The sequence below is a fragment of the Dromiciops gliroides genome, chromosome 3 (genome assembly GCF_019393635.1).
Source record: "Dromiciops gliroides isolate mDroGli1 chromosome 3, mDroGli1.pri, whole genome shotgun sequence".
In the NCBI taxonomy this organism is placed as follows: domain Eukaryota; kingdom Metazoa; phylum Chordata; class Mammalia; order Microbiotheria; family Microbiotheriidae; genus Dromiciops; species Dromiciops gliroides.
In genome coordinates this window covers 334,412,087-334,436,870 of record NC_057863.1, presented here as the reverse complement: position 1 = coordinate 334,436,870, position 24,784 = coordinate 334,412,087, and the positions used below count along the sequence as shown (strand labels likewise).

Here is a 24,784-nt window from a genome sequence, read left to right as displayed (position 1 = left end):
ATTCAGGAGGACCTGAGTTCAAATCCAGCCTCAGACACTTGACACTTACTAGCTGTGTGACCCTGGGCAAGTCACTTAACCCCAATTGCCTCACCCCCCCCCAAAAAAGATACTTGGGCAAGTTTGGTGAGCCATCCTTCTCTCTAATGGGAATAACCTTCTTCAGCATCATCGTCCAAATAAAGGTACCACAGCACCATAGATCTTAAAAGATAATCTATTCAGCATTGCCTAAACCAACTCCACACTCCTGTGATTTGGCAAACCAATCCAAAGGGTCCCAAGAAGAGGAAAAATAAACCCTCATAAAGGCAGAGAAGCACGCCCAGCAAACTCATCACGTCACTCTCCACCTGCCAAGTGGTGGTGTACCTGCAGAGCCAGGGTGGGGGGGCCCACTAGGTAGTGTAGAAAATGGGGCTCTGGAACTTGCTACCTCCTAGCAGCTTTAATGCCTACTAGAGAGAAGTCTGCTGCTGGGCACAAGGCCTGGTTGTTGGTGAGGGGCTAAGCTGAGCCAAGCCACCTGGGGCAGGCTGAGAACTCCAGGACCTAGGACACCAATAACAGTGCTAAGGTCATTATCAACTCATGCCCATGAGTCTCTGCACTGGCCCTGGAATCAGAGGAGGAACTTCTGGCCACTCCTTCTCTGGAAGAGGTGTCTGTAGCCTCCAACCCTGGGGGCCCAGGAGATCCCAATCAGCAGAGAGGGCTCAGCATCTTCTGCCCTACACTCTACCCTCTGTGTGCAGGGCACTTCTTGCTTCTCCTCTGCTGCTCAGAAAGGCCCCATTACCTCCTGTAGGCTCCTTCTCTCTGCTCTGGCTCCCACTCTTCATGTACTTGTTACATACTCCTTTTTGCTATCTTTTCCTTTCCATTAGGTGTCTCCAGGATAAGCCCCACCATATATCCTAGCTTTTCTAAAACAGTTCCAATTTCAAATACTCTGCTTTATTCATAAAATATTTTTTTGTTGTTGCCAGATCAATATTTGGTTTAGAAAATAAGTTACCCATGGGCCCCCTTAAGAGCGGGGATCTGAGGGTAAAGAATCATCTTAACCTCTCATCTGTTTTCAGCTATTACCAGTCTCCCTTCCATCAGATTTCATTCTGCCCTCCCTGTTCCCCTGTATCTCCTTGTGTCAAGGCCCAGCCTGTCTGTCCTTCACATATCTTTTCCTCAACACTCCAGCCCACAAAGATCAATTCTCTTCTTTGGACTTCTTTTGTACTTAGTAGTACACTGTCTGGCACTTAATTATTCTAACATGTGTTTATCTTCTCTCCACACTCTACTTTAAACTTCTTTGGAAGAGAGACTACATCTTAGTTATTTTTTATTTCCTACAAATACCTACAAAATGAAAGGCACATAGTAAGTTCTCAATAAGTTATTGAGATTGAGTTAATGAAATGAAAACAGAAACTCCCTACTTACTGAAAATGAGAGGAAAAGGAGACATCCAAAATGTATGCTCCTAAACTTTAGGAAAGAATCAAACTATTTGTTAGGCAGTATTTGTCCACTTAAAACAGCAATTTGAAGTGTAGTTCTTTCTTTCTTTTTTTTTTAAAGCAGTCTCAGTAAGTTCGGTCCATGTCTTTTGGTGTCTTCTTTCAATATCCCTCTTTTGTAAACGGTCAAAAATGGAGGGAAAGTCTTGGTAGCTCTAGAGTGGGAGGGGCAAGACCTTCATTCTACTGATGAAGAAGTTGCGTTACTGACCCAGAGCCACACAGCAGTGTCAGAAGCATAATGTGAACCTTAGTTTTGGAGCCACCATGCCACAGTTTGTTTTTTCCCTTATATCTATTGAAAAGTTTTATGTATGCTATTTTAAATTTAATATTTGATCTAGTTTAAAAGGGAGATGAGTTCTCATTTTAAAAAAATCATAAAATCATACATTTGGAAGGGATCGTAGAAGAGACCCCAAATAAGAGCTTCTTTTACTACATCCCTGAAGAAGGGCAGTCAGTATCTACTCAGACACTTACAATGACAAGGAACTCACCATTCTACAAGTTTGACTGTTCTACTGTTGGGAATTTCCTTCCATATACAGTATCAAAATCTGCCTTCCTCTTCCTTCTATCCAACTTCCACAGTTCTGTCTTTTGAAGTAACCCAGAATGTGTCTACTCACTCTTTCAAATGTCAGTCCTTTATTTAAAGACGGCTACAAAAACCCCACTGAGTCTTCTCTGTCTTAGGCCAGAAGTCCCTCATTCCTTCGAGTGTTCCTCACAGCCCTTCCACAGTTCTTTCCACAGCCCTCCTCATGTGGGAGAGCCTTCTCCTGATGTATTCAGGCTTTTGAATGTCCCTCTTAAAGAGAAAGTGCCCAGAACTGAACACAGCACCGTCACTGCAGACTGGCAGGTACAGAGCGAACTAGGACCAGTATCTCTTCGGATCTTCATAGAATGCAGGTACAATGGACAGTTCTTTCAGTAGGTGCATCACTGAAGCAGCTCATATTGAGCCTGAATAGTCACTGCTGTCACCTCTTCTGTCTTAAAGACTGATTTCTGAACCTAAATCAGTTCGTCAGTCAGCCAAAAAGCATTTACTAAGTACCTACTATGTGCCAGTCATTCTATTAACTGATGAGGATACAAAGAAAGACAAAAACACTGTCCCTGAACTCAAGAGCTCACATTCTAATGGGGGAAACAACATGTAAATCCTGTACCTAGGAGCTCTCCCTGTTAAATTGTACCTTTTGGTTATGAATTTCTAGCTTACTTTAAATCTTGATTCTGTCATATATCATACTGATTCTCCCTCCCAGCTTGGTGTTCAGTTTGCATGGCCTTCATGCTTATTTTTGTGCATCAGCGGCGCCTGATTAGAAAAGTTCATTGCACTCTTCTTCAAACATCGTTAGCCAACTTTAGCACCAAGGCTCTTTTTGGGGGAAGTTAGTGACTAAAATCAACCTGCAAGAAGTGTACAGGAGACCTCCTCTATACCACTTCCTGCTGTAAAGAAGTGAAAATTGTTTCATCCTGGCTACCAAGTCTCTGTCAGTCTATATTCAGAATGCTGCACGAATGATTACCTACAGAGGCACCTCTTTGCATAAGGCCAGAAGAGCCCATCTGGCAAATCTCTTGATAGCAATGCAAAATGAGGTATGATGGTGCATTAAGTTTCCAACCTGAGAGCCATGGAGCCCTCAAATCTATATACACACCAAACATTGTTATTCTAAAATCTTCACTTTGCTCCCATAAAAGGGAACCTATGAAATCTTTTTGATGTAAAAAAGAGATCATGATGCTCAAAAAGGTTGAGAACCACTGGTGTAGAGCAAAGAGTCCCAAGCTTAAGAGTAATGACAGCTGGGCTTGAGCCCAGCCCTGCCAGTAACTAGAAATGACAACTAGAAAGTCTCTCTTTGGACCCAAACATCCTCATCTATAAAACGAGGAGACAGGATTATGCAGGCTGTCCCAAGTCTTAGTGTGGGTTTTGAGCTTTGATAGTTTTCTTATGACACGACAAAGTCAAAAGTTCATGGAGCTTTTGATCCTTTTAATTCATGTCAGAAAATAGCACCACGGTGGCCATCTCCAGAGCCATCCAAGGCTGGCTAAGGATTATTCACCTCCAACCTCTGGGTAGGCACTGTATATCACTCCATATAGACTCTCTCGGTTTCCACCTGTGACTCTCTGGGCTTATGCCCAGCTAGAAGCAGCCTCACTGTGTGGTTTCTTCCATGTGACAGTCATCCTCTACATATGCTACCTTGAGACTTCAGGCCCAGATCGCCTACAAACCCCACACGCCAGAAATCTGTGGAGGGTGTCTAGGAAAGTGCCTCTCTGAGAATCTTAGGGCTGCTCCCGATTGTACCTTGTCCTTTCAAAGCAATCCTCATTTTAATACTGCAGTGGAAAAAGATGAACTTGCCATTGGATGATTAGCATTTTATTCTGTGTGTGTGTGTGGGGGCAATTAGGGTTAAGTGACTTGCCCAGGGTCACACAGCTAGTAATTGTTAAGTGTCTGAGGCCAGATTTGAACTCGGGTCCTCCTGAATCCAGGGCCAGTGCTCTATCCACTATGCCACCTAGCTGCCCCAGCATTTTATTCTTAACTATGATATTCTAACTCTCACACTGTTAGTTGGCTATGTACCACAAAAACCACTTGTGTTCTTGGTTTACCATCATATCAATAAAAGATGCTTCCTTTACAAAAACTTCTGCCTCTGTGTTAATTCTGCATCCATCCCCCTATTCTAAAACACAACCCTCTTCTCTGTATTATACCATGGGTTGCTTATCAATTATTCATCATCCTATGGGATTTAGCATTCAGTTCTAGCCTATGGGAAAAAAAGAGTTACAAAGGACAGTGAAGGAGCTGTAAAATAAAAATTAAAACTGTAATGCTGCATTAGGCAGTAAACAACTAGGAACACATATGTGTATGTGTGTCTTCCTTGATGTAGAGAAGTGGAAATCAATGACAAATCTAAATATATCCAAGGGCTCCTTTAAGAGGGAAAGAATTTTTAAATGAAGCAAGCATAATTTATTCTCACCTTGCAATAGCTATTCCAACAATGCAGCCTCCAACTATAGACCAAAATCCAATCCAGCCAGCATCTACCTGATGAAAAAAAGGGAAAACAATTAGCATTGGGTTGTTCATTACACTACTATTTGGAATGAACAGAAAAAAAAACAAAACCCCAGTGACCAACAACTCAGTAGATACTTGGCAAACAAGAATTATAAAGGAAGGAAATGGGATTTCATGAAATATCTGAATATATGAAGGATCTGTAACCTATGACTCAGAAAATAAGGTGTAGAGAGTTGCCTACTGTACATGATGGTTAAGTAACAGCACTACAGCGAGTAAGTATCAGAGGCAGGGTCTGAACACACATTTTCCTAGCTGTCGCCCCTATACCATACTATCTTTAATGAAATTGATAAAACAAAGAAGTCATGTTCAAAGTATGACAAATCTGCACGTACTCTTAATTTAGCAGGAATATCTAGATCTACATTTTATCTGAATGTTTAAAATAAACAAATTAAAATAGTTTGGTTCCTATGAGCCCAATTTTGCAATCCCTCAAGGAGTTCATAAGCTGAATAGATAAGGAGAACTAAAATACAACTTAATCAGATAACAATTCAGTATTATTACATGTGCAATATTGACTATAAATGAAATAGTTGTACTGGCTGGAGTAATCTGGGAATACTTCATGGTAGATGTGCGTGGGGCATAAGAGGCACTTCAAATGTGAGGTCCAAGTCCTGGTCTCTGAGCTCTGAAAAAAAATGTTCTTTTATTCTTGCTCTTCCTTGTAGAAACCCTCCTAGTCCTCTCTTTCCTTACCAAAAACTTCCTCTGCCCCTTGCCATATGGCTTCTGGACGAAGCCTCCATTTAAACAATTCTCTCAGAGATCACCAGTTAGTTACTCTGCCTTATCACCCAATTCAGTCTCCTTTTTCCCATTTCCCCTTGAAATTTCTCTGCAATATTTTACACAATGAATGATTCGCTGGCTCCTATAACCTCCACTACCCAGGTTCTCTTCTTACATCTCTGACATTATCCTTGACTGTCATCTTTATGAACTATACTTTCTCCTCCTGTTACCCAAATGTTAGAATTTTAATTTTTCTTTCTTTCTGCCACTGTGGTGGTGGGGATTATTGTGAAATGTTTTCAGTGTTAAAACAAAACAAAACACAAAACTATCAATAAAACTTTTTAAAAAAACTATATAAAAATAAGAAATCCAGTGGATTAAAAAGCCAAGAACAAAACAAAATGTAGGCACTTGTCTGAGGTCAGTCTGCCTTTTGCCTTTTCCCCCTTCCTTTTCTCCTTCAGAGACAGGGCAGTGTAGTATAGTGGAAAAAGCAATGGTTTTGGAGTCAAAAGGATCTGGATTCAAATCATGTTTCTGTTACCTACTACCTCTACAACTCTAAGCAAGTTGCTTTACCTCTACAGGCCTCAGTTTCCTCATTTGTAAAATGTATGTAGGGTTTGGATTAGATGACCCCTAAAGACCCTTCCAGTTCTGAACATATCAATCTATGATCTTATGGTGTCCAATTCCACAGCTCAACTATTACCTCTCTATGGATGTTCTCAAATTTTTGCTTCTGCCCTCATCTTTCTAACCTCCTAATTCCAAGAGTCCACAGGACATTTCTACCAGACTTCTATGCTTTCACTTAAAACACAGAGAAGCATAAGAGTAGAAAAAAGCACCAGACATACATTAATGAGCCACTGATAGAGTTGGGAATTGGTATAGCCATTATGGAAAGCAATTTGCAACTAGGTCCCCAAAGTCAATAAACTCTGCAAACCTTGTGGCCCCAGCAATACTACTATTAAATCTATATCTCAAAGACATCAAAGAAAATAAAATTACTCAAATGTTCAAAGATATTTGTAGTAGCTTTTTTTTCTTTAGCAGCAAAGAACTGGAAACTAATGGAGTCCCTATTAATTGTGGAATGATGGAACAAATTATAGTATATGACTGTAATGCAATACTACTGTGCCATAAGAAATGATAAAGGGAAACTTCTGGTGAAACCTTGGAAGATTTGTATGAACTGATAGAGAACAAAGTGAGCAGAACCAGCAGGAAAATATATACAGTCACAAAAACAAACAACTTTGAAAAACTTAAGAATTCTGATCAACCCAATGACAAGCCACAAATCCAAAGGAGCAATGATAAAGGATGCTGCCTACATCTGACATAGAGGTAGGCGATAGGCTCAGGATGCAGAATAAGATGTATTTTTTGGCCGTGGTCAACAATGGAATTTGTTCTATTTCCCTATGTTTATATTTATTACAATGATTTGGTTTTTCTTTTCTTTCCTTTTTTTAATGGGTGGAAGGAGAAAAAATGGATTTTTGTTTATTTTTTTAAAAATAAAAAGCTTTAAGCATGGACTGAGAAGATCAGAAAACCTGGGTTTGACCACTTACTAGGTGATGGAGCCCTGGAAAAGTGTTCTAAGTCTTGACTTTTTTCATCTATGAAATGATAATAATACTACTTTATTAATAAACCCTACCCCATAAGGTTGTTAAGGAAGATAAAAAGTACATGATATATATTAACATTTTAAAACTATCAAGCACTATAAAGATGCAAGGGACTATTTATTAATGCCATATATCCAAAAGTAAGCACAATATCTTCTCATGTCCATAAAAATATGTATTTTTCTAATCTACCATTTTTCTGTTTAACAATATCACATTTTTCCTTTCTAGAAGCCTCAGACTCCTCCTACCTTTCCCTCACTTCTTATATTCAATCATTAAGCCCTGTGAAAACCTCCTTCACAAGGTCTCTTTCACCTTTGCTCTCCTTTCATTTTTTGCTGCCACTACTTTGGTTCAAGTCCTTATTACCTCTCATTTGGAATATGGGAGTATTAAATGGATTTCCTTATTTCCACCCTATCCTTCAGTTGGCCAGGTTAATTTTCCCAAAGTACAAGTCCATAAAATCTGAGGTGAGATCATCTATTGAAAATGAAGGTGAACTTTAGCAAAGTTGCAGGATATAAAATAAACTCACATAAATCATCAGTATTTCTATACATGACTAACAAAGTCCAGCAGCAAGAGATAGAAAGAAAAATTTCATTTAAAGTAACGGTAGACAATATAAAATACTTGGGAGTCTACTTGTCAAGACAAACCCAGGAACTCTATGAACACAATTACAAAACACTTTTTTGCAAATCAAATCAGATCTAAATAATTGGAAAAATATCAATTGCTCATGGATAGGACGAACTAATATAATAAAAGTGACAATTCTGCCTAAATTAATTTACTTACTCAGTGCCATACCATTCAGACTACCTAAAAATTATTTTATAGAGCTAGAAAAAATAATAACAAAATTCATCTGGAAAAACAAAAGGTCAAGAATATCAAGGTAAATAATGAAAAAAAAAATGCACAGGAAGGTGGGCTAGCTGTACCAAATCTGAAGCTTTACTATAAAGCAGCAGTCATCAAAACTATTTGGTACTGGCTAAGAACTAGAGTGGTGGACCAATGGAATAGGTTAGGCACAGGAGACACAGTAGTAAATTACTTTGGTAATATATTGTTTGATAAACCCAAAGACTCCAGCTTCTGGGATAGGAACTCAGCATTTGACAAAAACGGCTGGGAAAACTGGAAGATAGTATGGCAGAAACTAGGCATAGACCAACATCTTACACCTTATACTAAAATAAGGTCAAAATGGGTACATGATTTAGACGTAAAAGATGATACCATAGGTAAATTAGGAGAGGAAGGAATAGTTTACCTCTCAGATTTCTGGAAAGGAGAACAGTTTATGACCAAACAAGAGATAGAGAATATTATGAAATGCAAAATGGCTGATTTTGATTACATTAAATTAAAAAGTTTTTGTACAAACAGAAGCAATGCATCCAAAATTAGAAGGGAGGCAGAAAGCTGGGAAATAATTTTTATAGCCAGTATTTCTAATAAAAGCCTCATTTCTAAAATATATTGTGAACTAAATCAAATTTATAAGAATTCAAGTCATTCCCCAATTGAGAAATGGTCAAAAGCTATGAACAAGCAGTTTTCAGATGAAGAAATCAAAGCTATCTATTGCCAAAAGAAAAAAATGCTCTAAATCACTATTGATTAGAGAAATGCAAATTAAATCAACTCTGAGGTACCACCTCACACCTATCAGATTGGCTAATATGACAAAAAAGGAAAATAATAAATGTTGGAGAAGTTGCAGAAAATTTGGAACACTAATGCATTGTTGGTGGAGCTATGAATTGATCCAACCATTCTGGAGAGCAATTTGGAACTATGCCCAAAGGGCTATAAAAAGTATGCATACCCTTTGACCTAGCAATACACCACTATTAGGTCTTTTTCCCAAAGAGATCATAAAAAAGGGAAAAGGACCCATATGTACAAAAATATTTATAGCTGTTATTTTGTGGTAGCAAGAAATTGGAAATTGAGGGGATGCCCATCAACTGGGAAATGGCTGAACAAATTGTGGTATATGAATGCAATGGAACACAATATATTGTGCTGTAAGAAATGATGAGCAGGCAGATTTCAGAGAAACCTGGAAGGACTTACATGAACTGATGCTGAGTGAAATGGACAGAACCAGGAGAACATTGTACACAGTATCAACAACACTGTGTGTTGATCAACTGTGATAGACTTGACTCTTCTCAGCAATACAATGATCCAAGATAGTTCCAAAGGACTCACGATGGAAAATGCTCTCCACATCCAGAAAAAAAGAACTATGGAATCTAGATGGAGATTGAACCATACTATACCTATTTTTTTTGTTTTTCTTTTTGGAGGTTTTTCCTTTTTGCTCTGATTCTTCTTTCATAGCATGACTAATGCAGAAATATGTTTAATGTGATTGTACAGATATAACCTATATTAGATTGCTTGCTGTCTTGGGGAAGGGAGAGGGAGGGAGAAAAATTTGAAACTAGAAATCTTATAAAAACAAATGTTGAAAACTATCTCTCCATGTAACTGGAAAATAATAAAAAAACTTCTTTGAAAAAAAAGAAAACGAATGTGGGGAAAAGAATCAATCAATAAAATTAATCTTTTTTTTCCCCAAAGAAGCATGAAGTATGTAGTTGTTACTATAACAAAAAAGAATCAAATACATTTAAAAAAATTATTTTGTTGAATAACTTTTTTATGAGGTTTTCAGCATGGTACTGTATACAGTTTTTATTTTTTTAAATGACAGTATGGCAGTAAAAAGTCATTAAAAGTCATGAAGCTAAAATAATTTAGTTAGAATGTTATTGCAATCTACACAGGTTAATATATCTCTAAAATATAAGGAAGAAGAATACTTACTTGGCTGACATGAACTGGTGTTAAAATTAAATCCAGAACTCCAGACCAGCCAGCAAATACACCTAAAGGTATGGCATAGGCTAACGCTATCATCAGAAACCTTAAATTGCTGTAAAAGATATATGAAAATTACATGTTATTAAAATGCAAAAAAATACAAGGTGGAGTTTAGAATCAATGATTTGTTGCTTAATCGTCTTAGTCGTGTCTGACTCTTCATGACCCCATCTGGGGTATTCTTGGTAAAGATACTGGAGTGGTTTGCCATTTCCTTCTCCAACTCATTTTATAGATGAGTAAAGTGAGGCTTAAGTGACTTGCCCAGGGTGGTCACATTGCTAGTAAGTGTCTGAGGGCAGATTTGAAGTAAGGAAGATGAGTCTTCCTGATTCCAATCCTGGCACTCTATCCACTAGGCCACCTAGCTGTTCAAGAATCTATAAGTCACTTAACTTTCCTGGGCCTCAGTTTCTTCATCTATAAAACAAGAAGGTAGACTGGAAGGCTACCTGTTCTAGATCCATTATCTAATGCTTATAAAAAATATCAAGAGTTTGCGAAGTAAATAATCAGAGTTAGAAATAGAAAAAAATTCGTTTAAAAAAAAAAAAGAGGTAAGCTTTTTTTCTGATGAGATGTTAATACTTAATGCTAAGCATTACTGTTCCCCTTCAGTTTTGAAAATTAGATCTTTATTAGAATAAGCTCTTGGCAATAATGTTTTCATGAAGTTACATTAATTTTATCACAGACATGAAATTTTAGCATTAATGTATGCTAAGTGACAGGGAACGCAAAGAGAAAAATTTGTCTATTTGAACCCTTCTGAGTTCTAATTCCAACTCTGAAATTAATGAATTATGTGACTTTGTGTGAGCTGCTTTCCTACTTTTCCTGTTAAATGAGGGCTGAGATGATCCCTAAGGTCTCTGCCAACTTTAAAATTTAGATTTTTTTCTTTACTGAGCCCAAGACTGAAAATAAGATTGAACGTTCAGTCAAACGCACATTTTTAAGCTATGCATAATTCTAAAACCTGTAGCTACATCATGAGTACGGGTAATACTTCTACCAACATAGATAGCATTTGATAGAACTATCAAAGTTAGTTCTGGGAGGCAATAGGCAAAAACTTCATCACCTTATTAAGGCCAACTAGGCATTGATCCTCTCTGAAAATAGTTAGACCAGTCCTCCAATAAGAGACTTGCAAGTCAATTTCCAGATGCATACTCAGAGCTTCTCCAGAGAGGTAGCATGGGCAAGAACTTGTGTTCAATTGGTATATCTTCAAGAACACCTCCATGCCAACAGTGAGGCATGAGGGTATGACCTACTAGTGGAGGAATTATACAGAGCCATTATCAGACTCAGGGATCTTTATAAGCACAACTGTATAAAATACAGGTATACCTTTATATGGAGGACAAATAAGATACATATCTAACTACAAGGTGAAATTCTAAATATCAGTTTATTTTCCCATCCATTTCTACTTTATTATTATAAAGATGTTCATTTTTATGAAACCAGAAGATATCAACAACTCTATTTCTATTTTGTAGGCCTATATATCATCTGCCAAATTTTCTTAGCATGTCGCTAACCTACTTTTGAAGACCTCCTCTTGTCCTTGTGCTTAAATGTGGGAACAATTAATATTATACTGTTATGTTAATAACTAATTATTAATTCGTGATCCGCCCTTTTCTCCTCTTATTCTTATTAAAACCCATCTCCTGAAAAGGTCAGTCAGCTTCAGAAGGGCATGGCTGAGTGATGAGATTTACTCCTAGCCCCCAAGGCACATGCTAGTTAACTTTGAGCCAGACCTCACCCAAATGGGGCTACTTTCTTAAACTAAAAGGTATATATTATTTACATAGCTGCTCCTAAGGTAACAACAACAATGGCATTTACTAAATGCCTACTATGTGCCAGGCACTGTGCTAAGAGCTTTATAATTATTACGTCATTTGATCCTCACCACAACCCTGGGAGGTAGATGCTATAATTATCTCTATTTTGCAGTTAAGGAAACTGAGGCAAAGACAGGTTAAGTGACTTGCCCAGACTTACATATATGGGTCTTCCTGACTCTGGGCCCTGAAGTTTTATCCACTGCAGCACCAGCTGCTGTCAGAATGCAGGAGGTGGTATTATAGTGCAGGGCTTCTTAAACTTTTTCTACTCACAACCTCTTTTTACCTAAGAAATTTTTAAGTGACCTTGGATATATAGGTATATAAAATAAGTATGTATAACCTTTTACTGTTGCCAATTTTTTTGGACACCCCCCCCCACATTCAGTTATATGACACCAGATGGGGTCAAGACCCATAGTTTAAGAAGCATGGGAGTGAGCTCCATTACTCATGACACGATCACTCCAAAAAACATCCAAATAAGGTCATAGGAAAATGCCCAAAGCAGCAAAACTCACAGAAGAATGTGCTGAAATCATCTTCTAACCAAGAACGGCTTGGAAGGTCAGAAGGAGGGAGCTGCTGTGCTGATACAGGAGTCGGGCCCAACCCCACAGTCACCCTGACACAGATCTAGTCTCAGGAAGTCCTCACCAGAGAAAGAGACCCCCCAGAGCCTCTGAATCAGACAGAAGCATGGGGTCTGGCTCTGTCACAGGCCTATTATGTGACCTGAAGCGTGACTTAATCTCACTGGGCAACTAAAGCTCCTCAACTTTACAATATGGAGTCATTTGACTCCTTTAAGTTCTAAGATTCTATGAGTCTAAGATAAGAAGACAAGAAGAAAAGAAGTGAGAAAGAAAATTTTGTAACTCGGGTTTCTAAACTAATTCACTGCCTCAGGGAGCTGAGGTCTCTAGGGAATGTGTCTTTGGGTCTACTCTGGTAAAATAGAGACTAAAGGAGAACACGGAAGGTTTTTAAAAGGGTGAAAGTTTACTAAGGAACTTTTAAACCAGCTATTGGGGGGAAGGGGAGGGCAGCTAGGTAGTGTAGTAGAGAAAGCACTGGCCCTGGATTCAGGAGGACTTGAGTTCAAATCTGACCTCAGACACTTGACACTACTATCTGTGTGACCCTGGGCAGGTCACTTAACACTCATGAAAAACAAAACAAAACAAAACAAAACAACAACCCAGCTATAGGGAGTGGGGGAGGGCAGGGAGAGGACATTAAATAAATGCATGAGAATGGGACTTAAAATGCTTCCAGAGGCACAAAGAAATAAAGACACAGTGTATGAGGGCCAAAGCCATGGACACAGGCACTGTCAGACATGGCGGGCATCTCAGGCTGGTTAACAGAGTCCTACTGGGAGGGGTACTGGGAAGTATCAGTGATAACAATTAAAAAGAATATGAATAAAAACATAAAAAAATTAAGGCCATGAAGAAGCTACAAGGAATACAATATTTAAAGAATAATTTGTCATTATTAATAATCAGAGAACCAAAGTTACTAGAGAAAAAGTTAAAGTTACATCATCATTTTTAATGCTCAATTATGTAACATTTGAGCAACTACAGTCAACAACATACTTAAATTTTTTTTTTAAGGTTTAAAAGAGTAGATAAATCATCTGACACTTTTTAAGGTGTTTAAATTTGAGCAAAATGTAGAGTTTGAAGAATGGCAACCTGTTATGTTGTTATCAGAATGTTGTGGAATGAATTTCTGTCCATAGAATCATACAAATAGGAAGAGAGCTAATGGATTGTTAGAAGTGCACAGAGTTAAAAAAAAGAAGTGCACAGTTCCGGTCCTCATATGCTACAGAAATTCCTTCCACACAATCACTGACAGATGGTTACTTGGCATCTACTCTAAAAACTACAGTGGCAGAGAGTTTAACAGATTCCAAGGCACCTAATTCCATTGCTGGACAGCTTAGTTTAAAATATTTTGTTTTGTTAATTTTTATGTTGAGTCAAAACCTATCTCTTCTTGTAACTTTTACATACTGGTCCTAATTTTGTCCTCCCACACACAAGGAATCTAAAAATAGTTCAGACTACTTTTCCACTTATTTCAAGGTCTCTATCTGTGATGAAGAAACATTTATGGGACAAAAAAAAAATCTCTGTAGTAGGAAAAGGTGTACTTGATTGAAATAAACACAAACCAAGTCACAAGTGTTTAAAGAGATTTGTCTACCTTAAGGCTCTCCCTTACACCCTGGTTCTTAACTTTGGGTCCATGAATAGATTTCAGGGAATCTATGAACTTGGATGGGAGAAAAAATTTCATTTCATCAACGTCTAACTGAAATTTAGAATTTCAGTTTTAGCAGCATAGTAATAAGGCTTCACCAAAGGGGTCCATAACACAAAAAAAGTTAAGAACTGTGCGTTAGAACAATCTTTTAACATGCAATTGGAAGGACTCAAATGGGAGCTCAAAGCATCAAAAAGGGGAATTTAGGGAGAAAAATCTAAAGTTCCTGACTCATATTAGTATAATGCTTTTCATGAGTTTATGTGTCCAAAAAGAATTATCACCTGGTGGCCATCTTCTGCTGAAGAGCCTCTCTAAACTTGGCCAAGCTGTCTCCCAAAGACACCCAGCCCGTGACCAGGCTCATAATCAAAGCACAGACAATTTGGTAGGTACTTTTCTTTCATAGGCATTATTTTAAAGAAGAAAGTCCAGTCCAGGACCATCTTCACACTATGTGGAAGCATTAGACAAAGGCTTCAGTACCACTTAACTAAATAAATAATACTCTAATGACATGACAATATAGACTCCAATACTTCCCAATTAAAACTAGGGTAGAGCTTGGTTACTAGAAGCAGGTAAGTAGTTATGGTAAAAAAAAAAATCATCATCACCTAAAACAGTATGTATCTAATTATGACCGGTGCTTTGCTTGCAGAAAGCATGGTTCAAAGAAACATTATTCCTATCTGGTCCTTGCCCACTGGGATCTCATCACCTGGGAAATGAACTTCACTATAAATCATAAATGCAACAGAATGAAAGTATTAGAGCAATGATTTAAAACACAGAATAAAAACATTCAACTAATATGTGAATGCACAAGAAGACCACAGGATCTGAGATTTAGAACTGGAAGGGACCTTGAAGGTCAAGTCCCCAGTTTTTGTTTTTTAAACAAATCAGAAAAGGGAGGCCAAGAAATGAAGTGACAAGTGGCAGATCTGGAGATCTGGACCCCGGTCCTCTGCCTCCACTTGCCATGGTCTTGTTTTGGCACTACATCTGTATGGTCATTTGAGGTCCCGAGTAAATGCATTTTAAGGGCTAGGGAATGAACACAGTACATATGTGGGTGAAAATCAGGAGACCAGCCCTGGGAGTGTTTCATGACTGGAGGCAAGGGAAGGCAGTCAATCAATTCATGAAGGTGCTGAGGTTTAGATCAGAGGCTGGTAGGCTAGAGCAGCAGGTTTTGCACACAAGGCCCTCCTTACAGAAAGTTTGGAGGCGAAAGTGGGGTTAGGAGACAAAGGGAATTTTAAACAGATGTGTTTGAGTTAAGCTGAGGAAGTGAACTAATAGATAGTTCATGCAGAAAGATATAAGATGCAGGGAGGCACTCAAGTGAAGGGCTTTCAAACCAAAGGTAAACATACTACAATTCCATCCACAAGACAAGCGAGCATAATGATCAACTTGGGGTTTGTTATGTTTGCTCTAATGTCCCATGTAGGCTGCTCTGCTCCAGACTCTGTGTGTGTGTGTGTGTGTGTGTGTGTGTGTGTGTGTGAGAGAGAGAGAGAGAGACACACACACACACGGAGGGAGGGGGAGAGAGGAAGGAGAAGGGGAAAGACAGGGGGAGGGAGAGAGACAGAGAAAGACAGACAGAGAAAAAGAAAGAGACACAGAGAGACAGAAAGAGAGAAACAGAGAGACAGAAAATACTGTGTATTCCTTCATTAGGTAAAAACATGACAAGTTGATACCTACAAATAAGGGGAAGAAATTGCCTTCTTTGGCTGTAGTAAAAACAAGCCAGCAAGTAGGAGGTCAGGTTCTTCTCTTATACCATGGTGCAAATGAGGACAAGATTGCTGACGTGATCCCTTCGTGGGCCAGTTAGCTTTGCACAGAGCAGTAATTCACTTCCAACACAAAAACTGCATCCTAACTATTGCCAGCCATTCATCAAATGTGCATTATGGATCACAAGGGGCAAACTGAAATAATGTACAAAAATTCATCACCACTAATGATAAACGATGCAAAGAGTATGTTTTTCTGAGTCAGAGCAAAAGACACAACTTTTATTTATGATGCTATATGGACCCAAAGGATTAGATTCTGTACTGGGAACACTTGTGACCATCTAATTAAATTTGAGTTATACGAACAAATTGAGAACATAGAATCTCGGCACCTTGAAGCATGGGATAAGTCTCTGGAAATTAACAGTAGGATAACTATTAGAGTGTTATATACAGAGGAGCAGCAAGATATCTCAGTGGATAGAGCACTGGGCCCAGAGACAGGAAGACCTGAGTTCAACTCACACTTAATGACCTCCGTGACCTTGGGCAACTCATTCAACCTTAGTTTGCCTTAAACCACTGGACTAGGAAATGGCAAATCACTCCATTATCTTTGCCAAGAAAACCCCATGTATTGTGTGCTATAGTTCATTGGGGTCATGAAAAGTCAGACACAACTGAACAAGTTAATAATAGCTATACATATTAACTTTCGTTCCTTGTCACACGAAAGCTAGAAAAGAACTTAGGGGCCATCTCATTTTCCTTACTCTATTTAGAGCTTAAGTGAGTTGTCCAAGGTCACATAAATTATTAATAATAGAGCCAAGATTTGAACTCAGATCTTGGAACTCCAAGTTCACAGCTCTTTCCAAGGCATCATAGTCACTCAAAAGAATGGAGTCTAACAATACATACAAGGGCGGGGAAAAACCCCACTTGGAATTTTGTAAAGTATGTCAGAAAATTGCCAGTGACAGCTTTATGCGGTTCAGAAGAACTCAACTTGAGCACTGTTAGTACTGTAGAACTATGATGTGTTCTTCATATTATAGCAAAAAGACAGTAAATAAATTAGTTGACGTTTTAGAATAAAATTTTCGTGCTAAATTTCTTTTTATTTTTGAATAAAGAAACCATCTAGATAAGCAACCACCCACTTCACACTCACTTGCATTACAACATTGTTCCAAGAGAGACCTTCCTGGATAATTATCTTTTTTTTTTTTTACTAGACCCAGAAAACCTGGAGGTGTCTTTTAAACTGCTCAGTAAAATCATGAAACGACCCCAAGCACACTCACTTACCTTAAGAGCCTACAGAAACTCCGTCTGTAGCTTAGCCGTTGGCTTGCTGCGGCCACACTAGGGGGAAATGGAGGCCGTGTTGGAAAATAGGCAATTGTTGCAAAAAACGTCAGGCACACAATTCCAAATTCTAAAAGAGAGAGAGAACAAAAGAGCAAGAGCGATTAACTAGTCACCATGCAACAATTTTAGATGTCAAATACAGCATTTATTATTGATCCCAAGCATCTATTAAGCGCTCGTTACATACTTATTTATTGGCCATGGGTGTTAGGGCGTCAAAAAAAATCGTAGGCATGCTCCCTCTTCTGAAAGAATATGCATTCTAATTAACAATGGAAACATTAACAATAGAAAGCCTGAACAATCAGAGGGCAAAAATTCAACAGGAAAGGAAAGAATGCCACAGTGACCTCAAAGTCCCTACTCCACAGTTTCCTTCCAACCAAAAACTTTATTTGAGTTCATAGCTTACCGTTCCCTATTTTAGTAAGGTGTGTGCCTTCTTCTGGTGTATTAGGCTGGGGAAGGAGAGGCGAAATTCTTCCCAGAATCTGCCAAATCTTAGCCCATTACTACACCAGGGCTTCTGGTGCTCAAGAGGCCCAAAGTTTTAGGAGTTTCCTGCCTACCTTTTACACTAGTTTAATTTTTTCCTACCTTCTTTCATACTAAGTGGATTTTAAACATATTCAGGCACATAACATGCTTTAAGTTGGTACATTTCTTTGGAGTGTGTTTTGCAAACTAAGAGTGTCTGCAATCTCTCTTTCTGAAGAGTGTGGGTCTGTGTAGGTGCAAATGAATCTTGTTTGGCAGCTGCTCCTATTAGGTAGCTAGGCAGCACAATGAATAGAGCACTGGGCCTGGAGTCAAGAAGACCAGAGTTCAAATTCAGCCCCAGACATTTATTAACTGTGTGACCCTGGATAAGTCACTTAACCCTGTTTGCCTCAGTTTCCTTATCTGTAGAATGAGCTGGAGAAGGAAATGAAAAACCATTCTAGTATCTCTGCCAAGAAACCCTAAACTGAGGCATGAAGAGTCAGACATGACTAAAAAACAACTAAACTAACCCCCCCCCCCAACTACTACTGCCTGACTACTTTCAATCATCAGATACACTGATGCATAAAGGAGGCCTGTGATATTTGCAAAGATCTGGTAAGCAGAGGCAGTTCTGAACAAATTACAAGGGCATCTGAATGAGAAATTAAGATAGTAGTACTAGGACATGAAGACTAATGTAATGCAGGTAGGCATATTGCAGAATACCACCCCCCAAAAAACCCAAACAAACCCAGAAGAATAACTATATCCTGTAAATCTCTAATGTTTGGAACCCATCAAAGCAATAATTTCTTCCCCTAAATTATACTATGAAGGAATTTTCTTTTCACAAATGTTCTGTTCATGCTTTTTATAAAAAACCACTGCTGCTGCTTCCAAAAAGTGCTTCCTCCAAAGAGAACCCTTTCTTGTATCAAAGAAATAGACCAACAAATGGCAAAGTCGATCAAGCACAAACTTCATATTCTGTGCTACAGCTTAATAAACTCCTCAGTACAATGGTGTACACCAAGAATAATTCGGTCCAGTCAGCCAAAAGAACAGATTAATATAAAACTGAATATCAGGCAGCTTAATCAAGACATGGATGCCAACAAGCCTCTCTACAGACACACTTTTTACAAGTTTGCTATTTTATCAGGCATTCCTTCTTGTCCTATGCTCTACCACATCTCTACCAAGATGCTTCTTCAACAGGCTGCTTGAAGTCAAGATTAATGATTACACTGATCTTAGTGCTGCTAATGTCTTTTAATGTTGTTTTCCTTTACAATCTTTGTGATAATCAAATATACTGTTCTCTTAGTTTTTGATTACCTCAATCTGCTTTAATTCCCACCAGTCTTTACAAGTTTCTCATTTATATCTCTTTCAAAGCAATTATTTTGTATTTCATTCACAGACCACAATTTGGCCATTCCCTAATTTATGGGCACTTGCTTAATCTCCAGTGTTTTGTTTTTGTTTTTGTTTTTTTGCAGGACAATGGGAGTTAAGTGACTTGCCCAGGGTCACACAGCTAGTAAGTGTCAAGTGTCTGAGGCTGGATTTGAACTCAGGTCCTCCTGAATCCAGGGCCGGTGCTTTATCCACTGTGCCACCTCGCTGCCCCCAGTGTTTTGTTAATACAGTGTTTCTATAAATAGCTCTTGTATTTAGGATATCTGTCCCTCTGTTTCTCACCTCCTTGAGTATATGGCCAGCTGTGGTATCAATGAATAGGCACAGTCTGGTAACATTTATAGGATAGTAATGAGGGCATTTACCTTGGCAAAACTATGGCTAAAAGAATCAGAAACTAAACCTGGAGTACTATGGAGTACTATTACTAGCATCCAGAATGCAGCTGGTTTTGCTTGTTTGTTTGTTTGTTTGTTTTTGTTGGGGCAATGGGGGTTAAGTGACTTGCCCAGAGTCACATAGCTAGTAAGTGTCAGGTGTCTGAGGTCGGATTTGAACTCAGGTACTCCTGAATTCAGGGCCAGTGCTTTATCCACTGCACCACCTAGCTGCCCCATGAATAGATTGTATCCTGAAGGTCACGGTGTGCAGTTGAGTAAGAACAAGGATTCATCATTTACATCTTAGAGACCTCTATAATGAGAACTGGTACTCAAAATGATGGTACCAAAACACTGTAAAATTGAGCCATATCTTTGAAAATAAACACTAAATCATGTTATACATAGTCTGAATGATTCTATTTATTATATTCTGATTCTTTGAAAACTGGTATTTGATGGCTTAATAGGAATATTTGGTTAATACCTTGTTTCTTCACAACTCAGGATAAAGGAAGCCTACTCCATATGAAAAAGACAAAACCTTAAATCTCTGAATTTCTAAAAGTTAGAGTTAGAACTTTTATAAATTACATAACAAATAACTTAAAGGGTGATTACTTCCATATTATAAAAGCATTGTCCCTTTAGAAATGAGTTGCCCTGGGGCAGCTAGGTGGTGCAGTGGATAAAGCACCTGCCCTGGATTCAGGAGGACCTGAGTTCAAATCCGGCCTTGGACACCTGACACTTACTAGCTGTGTGACCCTGTGCCAGTCACTTAACCCTCTGCCCCACAAAAAAGGGAAAGAAATTACTTGCCCTAATTAAGAACTCTCTATAGTTCAACATACCTAAGTGCTTATTTACACTTCACTAATTACTTGGCAGGGAAATTTAAGGCTGAAATGTTAAGAATCATTGCTAACTAGATAACAATCAGAAATGAAATTAAAGTATCTCAATAAATAACAGAAGTCAATGGGAAAATATGATTTGTGAAAGTTAATTTTATAAGTGAAAGGAGTTACATGGGAAAAGCACAGAACAGAGGGGAAAGCACTGGACTGGAGTCAGAAGACCTGGGTTTCAATTGTGCTTCTGCACTAAATAATTATGTGATTCAAGGCAGGTTGATTATTTGCTCTGGGTCTCATTTTCCTTGGCTATAAAATAAAGGCCAAAGGGGTCAAACTAGATCAGGGGTCCTTTTTTGCATCATGAACTCCTTGACAGATCTGGTGAAGCCTATCAAATCCTTTTCAGAATGTTTTTAAACACATAAAATAATCTGTAGGATTTTAAAGGATATCAATTCTACTGAAATACAGTTAATCAAAATATTTTTTAAAAAGCTTGTGATCTCAGTGGTTTTTTTTGGTGTGTGTGTGTATGGGGGGGAAACAGAGCAATGAGGATTAAGTGACTTGCCCAGGGTCACACAGCTAGCAAGTGTCAAGTATCTGAGGCTGGATTTGAACTCAGGTCCTCCTGAATCCTGGACCGGTGCTTTATCCACTGTACCACCTAGCTGCCCCTGTGATCTCAGTTTAAGAACCCCTGCACTAAATGATCACTAGTTTCTAATTAAATTTGGGGGGGGGGGCGGGTACTGAGGGTTGAGTGACTTAGCCAGGGTCACACAGCTAGTAAGTGTCAAGTGTCTGAGGCTAGATTTGAACTCAAGTCCTCTTGAATCCAAGGCTGCTGCTTTATCCACTATGCCATCTAGCTACCCCTCCAAATAATTTTTAAAAAGAAAATACCATTCATAAAGTGAAGTAAACCTATACAACGTTTAATTATAAAGAATTTTGTGAGGCAGATACGTGGTGCAGTGGATAGAGCACTGGCCCTGGAGTCAGAAGGACCTGAGTTCAAATCCACTCTCAGACACTTAACACTTACTAGCTGAGTGACCCTAGGCAAGTTATTTAACCCCAAATGCCTCACAAGACAACAACAACAACAACAACAACTTTATCCCAGGGTTTGGAATTTTGAACCTTGCACTTGAATGCCAAATAAATTCATTCTGATACTTAGCTTTCCTCATCCACATATCTGATAGTTTAAGAGTCTCTCATTTGAAAAGAATACAGTCAATTCTTGGTTTATTTGCATTAATGGAGGGATGCAGTGGGGCAAGGGTAATATCTAAAATTTCAAAATGATTTTTAAAATAATTCTTATTTATCTTTGGAGCACGTACTATTTAAAGATATACTTTCATAATTATATATGCTTAGTTGATATTAAAATTATTTTACATTGCCACAACACACCAAATGACAGATGAAGTCTAGAAATATGGCTGTGATAAGAAGCTAGTCTATGATTATTATAGATGACTAAGTCATTAACTATACCTTTCATGTTTCAATAATCAAGAAGCAAGTGTTCAAATTCTAGTTTAAAAACTGGATCTAAACCAAAGTTCTGTCACTGCTGTTGCAGCTTGGAGAGTACAAAGCAGATAGAACTGTACTTGGAGCCAGAAACCTGACTTCTAATTCTGCCTCACTTATGAGCTATGTGTTGTGACCTAGGCATGTTGCTCAGGATTGTCATGAAGATCCAATGTGATAATATATGTAAAGCACTTTCCTACCCTTAAAGCATTATATAAAAGGGAGCTTTTATTAGTAAGTACCTCCACTAGGGATTTCTAAGAAATGTCATTCTTACTACCTACAAATGATATTAAACATCACAATAAAACAACTTTATGCATATTGTAAGAACATGACTTGGTCTGCAAGTCTATTTAAAACCTCTGTGTTTGTTTCTTCTTGCTTCTTATGAGAGGCAGCATGGCAGAGTAGACAGCAAATCAGACATGCTGTCATGAGATCCAGGTTTAGGGATGTTATTTACTAAATGAGGGACTGTAGATTTCCCTTCTGTTCTCTCACATCCAGGATTCCATAGGTTTTTGTGCAACTCAACTAAGAAAATGAGTGGGAAAGTGCTCTGCACCTGTAATGCACTATAGTGCAATTTCCTTAATTCAACTTATAGGCAAGTATGGTTATGCAAGCTACTTTCCTATACCCCAGGCTGGCTCTCTGGGAGAAGAGCGAGGAAAGAGGTATACGGACGAAAATCTAGGTGATGCAAAAACAAAACATCAAAGAAAAAAAAAATTAGACTTTTTTTTAAAATTTAAAAATAAAAGGTAAATAAGTGGGGGAAAGAAAGAAAATAACTTATACCAGGTCTACAGATGATTATCTGATGACCATTCTAATTAATTTGTTTTGTTTTAGGAAGAAATCACAAATATACAAAAATCTAATCTCTCAATCTTAATCTGTCTCTGTCTCCCCCATAGGCCCAAGAGAAAGAAAATCTTGCAAATCTAATAGGTCACAGTGAAGCATGACAAGAAAACTATAACCTTGTCATTCTACAACTTGAAACATCCAATCCCTGCACATTTCTCTGTGGATCCACGTGTTCTGGATTCTGACCCTATTCTGCTCTAGCCGAGGAGGCCTGAATGCACAAAGGTTCCTGTGCTGTACGACAAAGCACTGCCCTTTTTGCTCTCTCGGAGCTCATCTTTCATCTGGCCTTGTGATTTTCTTAGCACTGCCAATTCTTCCTTAATTTCTTTGAACGTTTGCTTTTCCATGTGAGTCCACCTCATGGGATAGGCTTGTGTTGTTTCTTTTTATATCACCATTGTCTCTGTTACTATAGAGGACTGGGGTGCTCTATAGGACTCCACATTTTTATCAGGATCACACTCTGCCATTTTGAAAATCTTTGGTGGTTTTTCTTTCCTTGTACTTTTTGTTCAACTGTTTCTCTTCTCCTTGGCTCCTCCTTACTCTAACCCCTGAGATCAAGCTGGTAATACATTTTTACCTACACCCACTCTACCTAAGCATTATGCTAGAGAGACCAACCACTCCTGTTTTCTCTCTTTTCCAGTGAGACGGCTCCATTCTTTGGCCTCACAATGCATCCTTAATCCTGGTCAGTCACCTTGCATATACTGGGGGAGTTGGTTTCATTGTGCATCCAGATGCAATAAGAAACATAATTTCAGAGGACAGTTGGTCATCTTGTATTGCAGTGCTCACGATAAGCATTTGCAAAAATATGACTGTCAACATAACTGTGGCTTATACAACCACATCTGTTGCAGAGGATTAGAAGGTGGAAAAATTCTTTGTACTTAATAAAGCCCTCTAAATTAAATCAACTTGCACATTAACACTCTGTGACTTCAACGCAAAGGTGAACATCAGAAGGATAACAAAGATATATTGAAAATATGATTCAGGAATAAAATGAGAGAGGCTAAAAGCTCATAGGCTACACAGAAGCCTCATATAAGAGTATTTCCTTTGAGAAAAGAGCTGGAAGATTAAATATGTTGAACACAAAATAATGTAAAAAATGGACATTTTTGCCAGATAATAAAACTCATTATTAACATTGCAGCCATTCCCAAATCACCTAGACAGTCAAACCAACGATGTATCGGAGCAAAGATCAACATTAATAAAAAAGAACAAAAATTAGAAAAGGATAGTATGCAATTAAAACAACTCCCATCAGATCTATTTAAACAAGCTGTTTACATCAAAAAATGGCAAATGAATAGAATAAACATCTTAACAGCTATGTCACAATTAGATCAATATTGTCATTGCTACTGGAAAAGGCACATCAATCTGTTCTCCTATGGGTTCACTTACCAGTTCTGTGACTTTTCAGAACAAAAAACCCTTTCCTGGCCACTGATCCCCTAAATGTGTTGTCTCCCTCCTTGGGAGGTAAGTTTCTTAAGTGTATGGGCTCTCAATTTTTTAATATGTATTTCCATTCTTAGTAGTACTCGATACACAGAAAGCACTAAATAAATGCTTTCCATTCATTCATTTCCTATAGATGTTTAAACATTATAACTCAAATGCTACAAAAAGAAATCTAGAAAACCTCCTCAGCTAGTAAATACTTGGATTCCTTGTCAAGTTCTGACATAGGATAGCAATGGCAATCTGAGGTTAGAAAAAAATTTGCTTGTAAAACCTTATATGGATGTGGATGGTCAAAGATTATTATCAGTTTCACCTCATGATACAGTGAGAATCAGTGGAAGGAAAATTTAGGTTAATGAACACTTGGCATGAAATGAAACTAAGCAGTCATCCCAAGGGCATTTATTTAAAGGCAAAATAGCAGGAGAACAATAACTGATGAAAAACAGAACCAATGTAGCAAAA

At 38.3% G+C, this 24,784-nt stretch overlaps 1 protein-coding gene across 1 annotated transcript in view; it reads right to left on the bottom strand.

Moving 5' to 3' along the window:
- Nucleotides 1-24,784, bottom strand: part of SLC49A4 (solute carrier family 49 member 4) — a 141,050-nt gene that overhangs the window by 50,792 nt on the left and 65,474 nt on the right. Inside the window, exons 4-6 of the mRNA XM_043996521.1 lie at nucleotides 17,194-17,323; nucleotides 9,924-10,032; nucleotides 4,568-4,635 (exon numbers count right to left, since the gene is read on the bottom strand). Of these exons, the coding sequence (XP_043852456.1) occupies nucleotides 4,568-4,635; nucleotides 9,924-10,032; nucleotides 17,194-17,323 (307 nt within the window). The remainder of the gene's footprint in view (nucleotides 1-4,567; nucleotides 4,636-9,923; nucleotides 10,033-17,193; nucleotides 17,324-24,784) is intronic.